This window comes from Arachis ipaensis, chromosome B9, assembly GCF_059453495.1.
Source record: "Arachis ipaensis isolate K30076 ecotype BB chromosome B9, ASM5945349v1, whole genome shotgun sequence".
NCBI lineage: Eukaryota > Viridiplantae > Streptophyta > Magnoliopsida > Fabales > Fabaceae > Arachis > Arachis ipaensis.
The window spans coordinates 2,410,288-2,421,965 of NC_142444.1; the positions used below are offsets into that span (position 1 = coordinate 2,410,288).

At 29.8% G+C, this 11,678-nt stretch overlaps 2 protein-coding genes across 2 annotated transcripts; one reads left to right on the top strand and one right to left on the bottom strand.

Moving 5' to 3' along the window:
* Nucleotides 1-1,325: 1,325 nt before the first annotated feature.
* LOC148543525 (uncharacterized) lies at nt 1,326-2,174 on the bottom strand. The gene is made up of 2 exons (XM_088498137.1): nt 2,048-2,174; nt 1,326-1,894 (listed from the first exon to the last, which is right to left on the bottom strand). Exons 1-2 carry the CDS (start codon nt 2,172-2,174, stop codon nt 1,326-1,328), a joined length of 696 nt encoding a protein of 231 aa, XP_088354263.1.
* Nucleotides 2,175-7,150: 4,976 nt separating this feature from the next.
* LOC107618995 (uncharacterized) lies at nt 7,151-8,654 on the top strand. The gene is made up of 2 exons (XM_016321199.3): nt 7,151-7,291; nt 8,020-8,654. Exons 1-2 carry the CDS (start codon nt 7,238-7,240, stop codon nt 8,428-8,430), a joined length of 465 nt encoding a protein of 154 aa, XP_016176685.3. The 5' UTR covers nt 7,151-7,237; the 3' UTR covers nt 8,431-8,654.
* Nucleotides 8,655-11,678: the final 3,024 nt, after the last annotated feature.

Sequence of the window (11,678 nt, forward strand, 5' to 3'; positions counted from 1 at the left end):
TTAAGGCATCGTAGTTGGGTATCTTTTCAAATAGTAGTTCAAAGGGAGATTTAAATTGTAATAATTTGCTTGGGGTTCGATTGATTAAGAAAGCTGCAGTGATGATGCACTCCCCCCAAAAGAAAATAGGAATTTTTGACTGAAAGAATAAGGATCTGCCCACATTCAACAGATGCTGGTGCTTTCTCTCTACAACAACATTTTGTTGGGGTCGATAAGGGCATGAGAATTGATGCAGGACACCTCTTTTCTGCAGAAACTCCTTAAGTGCAAGTTCCTTAGCATTGTCAGATTTGAGACATTTGATCTTAATGCCAAACTAAGTGTCAATTAGTGCAAAGAAATTCTTCAAGCAACCTATGGCTTCAGATTTATTATCCAGCATATAATATAAATCCAACAAAATCTGGTTGCATCATCAACGATGGTTAGAAAGAAATGTTTTCCATTATAAGTGGGAGTATGATAAGGTCCCCACACATCACAATGAATAAGGTCAAAAGCGTTAGAAGATATGTGATTATGTGACTCAAAGGGAAGCTTCTTGAATTTAGCTAAATGGCAGATTTCACAAGTATGACAACCTGATTTATTTGACAAATGCAAAATACTAGCTAATTGTTGTAGAATGTTAGAAGGTACATGACCAAGACGTGTGTGCCATAAATCTGGACTACACAAATTTATTGAGATAAAATCAGTATGAGAAATATGACTAGAAAGAAAAGAATTTGAGGAATTCTGTGAACCACGCAGTGCCGAATTGGTTGGGATTTATGCTCTTAAGATGTAAAGTTCTTGTTGCAAGTCACCCTTCCCAATCGTCTTCAAACACTTGTTGTCCTGAATAGTGAATTAATTAAAACCAAGAGTGACAGTGATTGTGGAGTTAGCAAGAAAGGTTGAAACTGAAAGTAAATTGACACGAAACTTAGGGACATAAAGCACATTTTGGAGAGATATATGCTTATTGAGAGTAACTGAACCTATGAAATTGGCAGAGAAAATTTTACCATTAGGCAAGGAGACAAAAAAATTCTTCGAAGTATATATTGAGGTGAATAGAGATAAATCACAAGCAATGTGAATGGTGGCACCACTATCCAAAATTCAAGAATTATGATATAAATTTGACCTTAACATGGATGCGTTGGGAACGATACTTGCTGGAGTTGAAACTTTAGTTGATTCATTTGATGAAATATCTTGGATCTTGTGATTATTCAGCAAGGTTAGGAGCTGTTGAACTTATGTTGAAGTCAAATTTGGGCTGATTTGTGCATCTGAAGTGGATTGAGATGTGGATACATGATGAACCGAAGGCTTCATGTTCCTTCCTTTTTGCCAAAATTTGGAGGGTAACCGTGAATTTTGTAACATTTGTTGATAGTGTGCCCAAGAATTCCACAGTGCGAGCAGAGGGGTCTATCTTTCTTCACCATGCCTCTGCCGTGACCTTGAGATTGTGTTTGTTGCTGATTTCTTGCCAGAAAGGCTACTTGATTCTGGGAAGCAGAATTGAGTGAAGCTCCTATTGCCCTATGTTTTTCTTCTTGTGTTACAAGAGAAAGGACTTTGTTAATTGTGGGAAAAGGTTCCAAGAGCAAGATTTGCCCGCGAATCTGTGAAAAGGATTCATCCAATCCCATGAGGAAACAGTGGATACACTTAGTTTGAAGAAACTCTTGCATGGCACGCGCATCACTACAATTGCATTGCACCGGGCGATATGAGTTCAATTCTTCCCAAAGAACCTTGATTCTTGTGAAGTATTGTGACACAGACATGACACCTTGTCGAAGATTCATCAAGTCGCACTTCAATTCGAACACGCGAGGGCCATTTCCATGTTGAAAATGCTCCTTCAAATTGTTCCACAACTCCGCTGCAGAATCTGTGTATACGAGAGAGGTAGCAATTCCTTTTTTTAACAAAATTCAAAATCCATGTGCTTATTACGTCATTCACGACTGCCAGTTCTCAAATTTCTTTGGTTCAATGATTGGATCTGGTTTAGGCATCGATCCAGTGATGAAACCAAGCTTACGTTTGGTATTGAGGGCTTTCTGTATCGTGCGGCTCCAAGAATGATAGTTGTCCTTAGCGAGTTGTTGAATGACCAAGATCAGACCAGGTTGATCAGCGGGAGAGAGATTATAAGGATCCACAGCCATTGATGAAGCTGAAGAAACCGTAGATGAGATGAAGCTGGTTGCGCCATGGTTGGTGGAATTAAGGGAAGAAAAAAAATGATGCTTCTTTCCAAGTCTCGTTGATCGGAATCGCTTTTTCTACCAAGAACAGAGGTTAAACACACACATTCTCATCGAACTCAGTTGTGTGAGTCAAGGAAAAAGGAAGAGAGAAGAGGGAAAGAAGGAGAAGAAGAAAGGGGAGAAGAGTGAAAGGTTTAAGAAAAAATTACTTCTGATACCATGTTGAATACTGTGATTGTGAGAGAGTCCAAAAACTGAATTGGCTTACTCAATTGTGTATATATGTATACAAGGTGATGATTTAACTAACTCTGCATGCATCTAGTCAAACTAATTAATATAACTAATTCAGGTCCTAACTAACTTGTTAAGTTATAACAAATTGTACAAGTATATGCTATCGCTAATACTTGTTTGACTCTATATATGGAGAAAAATGTCGTGATCAATGATAATAGGTTGTGTTTGTATTTTTTTTTTAAGATATAAATGGAGAGATAAAAAGATAAAAACAATTTTTTTTTTACTTTTAAAAAATAATAAAAATACATAAATATTCTGTTTCCAAATTGTATCTTTATTAATGTGTGTATATATTTTACAGTTTTTTTTCAATTCAATAGAACAAAATTAATTTGATGTAAATTTTAAATTTTATTTAAGAGTCCGTCAGAACAATAATACTATTCCACAATTTTTAGTGGCGGTATTTTTTTCTCATTAAATGATTTAACAATGCTTAATAGACCGATGTTCTTTAAGGCATCGATAAACAATTTTGAGGCCATTTTAACAACTGTTGTATAATTGCTGTTAAATAAGTAATTAATTTGCGACAACTGCTATTTTTTTTTATAGGTTTTAAATTGTTACAATTTTTATACAAGTTCTTAAAAAAATAAAACAATTTTAAATTTTCACAATTTTTAATGTGAAATTAAAAAAATGATAAACTACAATAGTTTGTACTATTTTTTTACTATAATCTATTTTTTACATTATAATTGATTAAATTTGAGATACTTATACAAAAATACTGAACAATATTTCCATTATTTAGCATATACACAAAATATAAGATGAAATTTTAAATTAATTTTTATTATTTATTTAAAAACGTATAAGTGAACTATTATAAATATTTCTATTTAGTGTCATTGAAATCACACCATTTAAATAAAACCTTATTCTTGGTTTGTTATAACATGGTAACGGATTATTGTTACACTTATAACATTGTAAGGGTAATTAGAGTTATGAATATCAAGCATAGCTTACGATGCATGCAAAAATAATACAAAGATTTCAAGGAAAATAAACAATTCAAATGCTCGACCATGCTTAGAAGACTATATACATTGACGTTTTTTGCGGTTAGAAAATATTACACACACAATAATATTAGGAACCAAGATAATTTCAGCAAAAAATCAGCCAAATACTTTTGAGTGAATCTAAAATATCTACGTGAATGGTACTTATGCTAGGTATTAAGATGTTTTTTTTCTTTGTAAATTGGATGATTCTAAATCTATTTTTTGATTTATCATGTTTTAGGCATTTGGAGAGGGAAGGAGGGTGCAGAGACGGAAGCTAATTGAATCAGTTTTCGTGATTTACGTTGCAATGATACTGAACGTATCTCTTCCTAATTTGAATGTGGTAAAATATTTAATAACCAATATTTTAAATCATAAATAAATAAAACTAATTACTATATTTATAATTAATTAAGTTGTTCCATTCTTGACTATATTATTTATTTATTTATTTATTTTTTTTGTTAACGGTTCTATATACTTTTTCTTACACAAAACACTTTTTTTTCTCTTGGACTGACATTTTTTTTTTGTTTGGTTTGAGACTGAGGTCCCTATAGTCAAGGACCACCCAACAAAGCCCTAGAGACTAGTTAACCACATACAATTGGTTTATGACCAAAAAAAAAAAAAAAAAAACCACATACAATTGGTGTTAGGCAACAAAACTAATACCCTAATTAATATTACAATTGACCGTATTATATTGTACACCACTCATATACACTGCATGTCAGAATTTATTGGTAGTGGCAGCATCTTAAATAAAGTTTCGATTTATGATGAATTAATCATTGATCTATTAAATTAGAAGATATTGTGAATAACAACAAAAAATAATAAAAATAATTTTTTAAAGTTGTTTATTTGACCATAATTAAAAAATATATTCTAAAAACATAGATTAATAATAAAATATAAATTATGAATAATATTAAAGATCTAAAAAAAATAATTATATTAATAATTTTAACTAATATTGATTTAAATGATTTTGGATTTTTTAAATTAATATAAAATATTTTTTTAATTTTAATTTCATAATAAATTTTATTTAAAGAATTTAAAAATAGATAAGAATTATTAGATTAAAAATAGAACAATTAGTAATAAAAATTAGTAGATTAAAATATAAATTTTTAAAAATCAGAGAAATAAAAAATTATTAAAAAATTATAAAAATTGAAAATAAAAACTCAATTTATAAAAAATTATTAAATTCACAAAATAAAAAAATATCAAAATAATAATAAAATGAATGTAGAAAGATATTACTATAAATTTTATAAAAAAATTAAAAAATAAAATAATCTTTTAATAAATTTTTTGTTAAAAATTTAAACTTTAAATAAATTAAAAAATTAGTATCAGAGTTAAATTAACGATTTTAAGAATATAACAATACCTTTAACCTATGTTACGCGTCAAAAATTTAGTTAATTTATGATAATTTATTTGATAGACGAGATTAGACATCTTTATTCCGATGGTTTTACTAACATTTCTCTAAATTAAATAACCGAACAAGTAAATGCAACACTTATTTGAGAATTTCAAAGCTTAGAATTTGGCTTGTTGTTGGTGCTGCTTTCATCGTTCATTCCAAGAGTGGCTTTTACCGTCGTGGTTCTGGTTGCTTCTTGTGCAACGTTTTTGACTTGCTCTCCCGTCTATATATATCATCATAAAATTCAAATGCAAACAAACACACTATTAATATATTCAGCCAAGACATGCAGTTAATTTGTTAGAATCAGTCATTTTAGCATATTATTTTTTAAATAAAATTTTGGTAAAATTATAATTTAATAATTAAAAAATTATTGAAGGATATTTTAGAAAAAAATAATATAATTATTAATTTTTTTTAAAAATACAACTTAATCAATAAAAGAATAATTTATTAAAGAGTATTTTGGTAAGCAAAATTTAATGATAAAAAATAAAATTTTTGTTAATGGGTATTTTTTTAAAAAATAATTTATTTTTTCTTAAAAAATGGATAAAGTTAACATTAGTTAACACAAAAAGTTTAAAATGGATTAATAAAGAGGAAATTTTTTAAAAGTTAGAATGGAAGAGAATGTACATTTATAAAATAGAGGAAATGAGAGTGTCATTTTAGCATCTCGCAGGAGTGGGGAGTTGAATTTTCTCTATTTTTTAATATTTTCTCAATCTAATCATTCTATCAGGCTATTTAATTATTCTATCGTTAATTTATTTCTGTTTAGTTTTTTGTTCGACATAATTTTTTCTATTGAATTTGATGCCAGCAATATATATATATATATATATATATATATATATATATATATATATATCATTTTTTTCAATAATGAACAACTTTATATATGTTGATTGTTGGTGTATTATTTACATTCTCATAAAACAAGATCGTTGATGATACCACATTCAAATGTGATTGATTTTGGGATTCATACCTGGGTTTGCCCAATGATTTCGTTTGTCATTGTTGTGCACAATTAATTAATCTCTCTAGGTACTGGAATATATGTATCTATATGGGGTCACATTTTTAATCTATTATGATTTTAGAACTGAAATTTATACATACTCTATGATCGATGACATGTGTCTATTTCTGTCCACAATTTAGAAATGGTTTCCAATGGTGGTAGCTAATAAAGGGTTAGGGTTAATTTGAGATTTAGAATATTTCAAACTAAATTATGTAGTTAATATATTTTAAAATTTGTCATAAAATTACTCGTATTTTTAAAAGTGTAAACTAATAAGAAGAGACGATATATGAATAATTATATTTTTTTATTTTTAGAATTCACTAAAAATTGAAGTCTAGATTATTTTTTTAAACATGAAATTCTAATACAATGTTATAAAATTACTAATCCTAAAAATTTAAACTAATAAAAAAATAACATAAATAGTTATAATTCTAACAAATCTCATTATAGATAATAGCATTTAATTTAACTTTATTTTTGAGACATAATAGTAGGTTAATTATTATATTTTTTTGTGTACTACTCTTAAAGCTTAATGATTTTACGTTGTTATTATTATTATTATTATTATTATTATTATTATTATTATTATACGGGTAACAAATGATGACCGGATTAGAATAGTGACCATATGACATAAAGATGCTATCGAAAAAAAAAATTGACCACATCTAAACGATAAAAGAATTAATAGTATAATTAAAGTTATAATTTATTTAAATGTATCAAATAAAACTAAACATTAAAGAAAAAATTGAAATTTTCTTAAAGCAACTCCAAACCAAAAATATAAGAAAACAAAGAAAAAAAAGAAGCAGTTGCGTGTAGTTCATGTCTTCATGAGGCATGATGAGTTATGGATAGTTGGATACATCATCTGTGCGCCTCATGAAATCCAACGTCTCCCAATGATTATTAAATTATGATAATTCAATGCTATGAACACGTGGCAAAATTCTACACGTTCATTGCGTCATCCAAATCCATCCCTCGGCACTACAATTGATGCCCTGTAGCCATAGAGTGGCACGTGCTGAACACGTGTCATGAAGTAGGACACGTGGTCATCATACACACCCCAATCAGATTCTATAAATAGAGCATGCAGCTCAATCCACCTCCACCAACAAAAACTGTTTGCATTCACATAATCACAAATAGTGACACTTATTATATCCTCTTCCAAACTGTAACCCTTTTTCAAGTAGAAAATATGGCATCTCATGATCAAAGCTTCAGAACTGGTGAGGCCAAGGGCCAAACTCAGGTAAGTCTAAAGTATCATATTTCATGTCTTTTTTATGCAATGATGCAATTTCAAATGTTCATTATATATCCATCACCAGATATTGATTATAAAAAAGCCACATTATTATTATATTCACATAAATAATTCGTAAGTTATGAATTTTTCTGCTCATTGAGGGTTCAATGCAAGTCTATAACTTGAGAATCACGTGTAGTTTTAATAGTTATAAAAGGAAAAAAAAAGTGTCTATTTTCGTACATAATAACTCTATAAAAAAAATACATAAAAAGAGTCGGAAGGAATCGATATTAATAATTTGTTAAATTATTTTTAAATATCAATTTCACGTAACTAAGTCACCATCTTAGTTACTTGGGTTTCATTACTTTTGTAAAATAAAATATAATTTTACTATCAAATATGTAGTTCTATTAATTTTTTAGAAAAGAAAATATAATTTTACTATCAAATACGTTAATATTCTGTAATTTTATGTATATATTCATTCTTTATGCTAGGTAGACATAAAAAAACAGACAGAATTTACTTTATTTAGCATTAATTAATTGTCGTAACAATTAATGAATATTGAATAAGACAAATTATTGCTGTTTTTAGCTAATTTTTTTTGTTACCAAACATTTTCGATTGAAAAAATATATTACATTGAATACATTTTTTTTTCCCTCAACTTTGTTTTTTAAGTCTGAAGATTATAAACTCAATAGCATTTGTTGATGATTTAGGAAAAGACCAACCAGATGATGAGTAACATTGGGGACAAGGCCCAAGCTGTAAAGGACAAGACAGCCCAAGAGGCCCATTCTGCATGGGATAAGACAGCCCAAACAGCCCAAGCAGCAAAGGACAAGACCCAGCAGGCAGCCCAAACTGCAAGGGACAGGACTAGTGACACGGCCCAAAACACAAGGGAGAAGGCCCAAAACACTGCTGGCGCAACAAGAGATAAAGCATCAGAAATGGGCCAGGCCACTAGGGAATCGGCCCAGGCCGGTAAGGACAATGCTGGTGGGTTCCTTCAGCAAACTGGGGAAAAGGTTAAAGGCATGGCACAAGGTGCTGCTGATGCTGTGAAACAAACATTTGGAATGGCGCCACATGAAGATGAACATGAACACCCAAGAAGGGATCACTAGTTTAAAAAATCAAAATTGTTTGTGTTTTTCTTAATTTGGTGTTTTCAATAAGGTGTGTGATTTCTTCCCTCTTGTATTAGTAGTAATGAGGGAAGGAATGTACTATTATCTAGTCTTAGTACCACAATTCTTCTACTTTGTATATGCAAGTATGAAGAAAAATGTCATGTTATAATATCGTAATATTATCTTAATCCATCAGTGTTGAGATTTTCGTTTTATTGGTATTTGTGTTTCTATTTTGTTTATTTATTTATTTATTGAATGCATTGCAAATTATCATTAGTCTAAGTCTTATTGATGATCAAGGTCATGCTTCTAGCAAACTGAACAGCGTACCAAAGGAATGAATTTTTGACCTTGACTAAGTTCAATTTTTTTTATTACATTAAACATGCAGCTAGAAGTTTAAATTGCGACGAATTAATCCTTGACCTATTAGGTTGAGGGATACCGTGGAACAAAAATTTGACACTAAAGGAAAGCCAAAAAATTTGACACTAAAGGAAAGCCAAAAAATATGGTATAAAATTGGTATTCATTCATTCAAATTAGTGAAAATATCAAAATTCCAAATACTTGATTAACCGAAGCAATAAAGTAGAGTCTGGACATCTTCAAAATTGTGACGATATGTTCCAAAAAGCAAATAAAAACCTACAAACCGTCTAAGAAAGGACGAGGATCCTCATGATCCTTTTCGATTAAGCCTCATCCTGAAACGCACCGCTCATTTACTTCATTCAGATCCATCCTCTTACGGGTCATAATGGAAGGGTAGGGTCGTAAATTCCACTTGCGCGTTTAGTGTTCTATCGTCTATACTTCTATTTTCGCTCTAAGTCTCTCAAACTCGAGTGATCTTATCCTATTTAATCTATAAAAGATAAATTTATTTTTATTCAAAAATAACATTCAGACTTTTCACATTTTATAATATTAAATATTATTTATTTATAATTGGTGAATTAAATTATTAATTTAGTAATAATAAAAATATTTACAAATGATAAACATTTATATTCAAATTTTCACTCAATCATCTTATTTATATGTATTATATATTCTTATAAATATTCAGTTATTCACATGACCCTATTCCTCTCCAGTCTCCAGGCCACTACAATTCATGCCCTGTAGCCAAAGAGCGGCACGTGCTGGACACATGTCATCAAGCAGGACACGTGCTCATCCTATGTTCATACATCCCCCAAAGAGATTCTATAAATGGAGCTTGCAGCTCAAACCACCTTCACCAACAAAAAGTGTTTGCAATCACATATCAGAAAAATACAACCCTTTTTCAAGAACAAGAAAGTATGGCATCTCATGACCAAAGCTTCAAAGCTGGTGAGGCCAAAGGCCAAACTCAGGTAAGTCAAAAGTACAGATTTCTTTTTTTTTTCCGATGCAATGATGCAATTTCAAATGTTCATTATATTTCCATCACCAAATATTGAAAAGGAAAAAGCCACGTTATTGAATTTGCATAAATAAGTTATATAATTGTCATTAGTTGTGTATTAATTATTTAATTATGTATAGTAGCATAGATCTCTTCTCTGGTGCATTTTTCTATGTAACATGGTGATTTTCTGCTCAACGAGGGTTCAAATTAAGTATATAACTTGAGAAGCACGTTTAGTTTTAATTGCTATAAATGAAACAAACGAAAATCAGAAAATGTGTTTCATAACATTTTTTTCCCTAAGATTTTTCTTTATTTATTTTTGGTGTGAAGAGGTTTTTTTTTTTTTTTTTTTGTTATAATTGGTGTGAAGAGTTCAGGACAATAGGTTTTCCTTTTTTGGTCGTGACTACCAATTGTTGATGGTTCAGGAGAAGACCAACCAAATGATGAGAAACATTGGGGATAAGGCCCAATCTGCAAAGGACAAGACGGCCCAAACAGCCCAAGCAGCAAAGGACAAGACCCAGCAGGCAGCCCAAGCTGCAAAAGAGAGGACTACTGGGGACAATGTTAAAAGTACGCAGAGCTAGTTCGGGTTGTAGTAGCAGGGTAGGGTCGGGTCGGGTCTCCAATGGTCTGGGCGAAGATGAACATGAGCATTATCCAACACACCCAAGAAGGGATCTCTAGTTTAATAAAATCAAAATGTGATTTGATTTTGTGTTTTTTCTTGATTTGGTGTTTTCAATAAGGTGTGTGATCTCCCTCTTGTAGTGGTAGTGAGGGGGAGGAATGTAATATTATCTAGTACCATAATTCTTCGTCTTTGTATATGCAAGTATGAATAAAAATGATTTATTTAGTGACATTTGGAAATAATAGTCAAAAGTCAAATTGATCTTTAAGTCAAATTGGTCTCTGATCGTAAGATTGACATTTTTGTTTTTAAATAATTCTTTTAATTAAATTAGTCCTAAAAGATTTAACATTAATCTTGTTTGTCTTTTTGTTTTTGGATTAACAGTTTTTGTCAATGGCGATACATGTGGATCATTAACTGGTATTTGTGTTAACAACTGTGTGTCCAAATAGAAGTTGATAAGATATGTTTATTATATTATGCCAAAATAGTTCTTAGTCCCATTTTATAAATCTTAATTCTCAAAATAGTTCTTGTTTCACACTTTGTCCAAAATAAAAGATAACTACTGTAATTATTTTAGTTGGATAGATAATGAATATAAAATTTTTTAAGTTATAAATGGTGATGCAGAAACAGAATTTAGAGTTTGAAGTTTAGAATGACTATGAAGATTGAAAAAATGAAATTCGGTTGAAGAATAGATGGTTTAGAAGTTAAAGTCAGATGTTGATTATTTTTATATTTATCCAAGATAGTGCTTATGTTAGTGGTTGAGGCACTTTGAATGTCATCTTAGAGAAAGTAAAAAATTTATAAAAATATTGGTGATTTTGTTATTTTGTTAGATCTTGTTAAAAATATTGGTAAAATTTAGTAAATGAGGTTGGACAATTTTTTCCTTTCCATTAATAATCATGCAACTTGTATTTTTTGACATTATTTTAACTAATTTTTACACCACTCTAGAAATAAGTAAATAAAAATAAACACTTAATTACTTATAAGATAAATTAAGTCTAATCATATATATTAAAATTGAAGCATTTGCATATCTATATAAGTATGTTAACATAATCTTTAAAATAATACCATTCCCCTTAACCAAGTCCAAGTCTTCATAATATCAAGCATTAAGTTAATTTTAGACTAGGTAAAGATAAATAAAATTTTACAAAATACTTAGCAAAGCTTCTA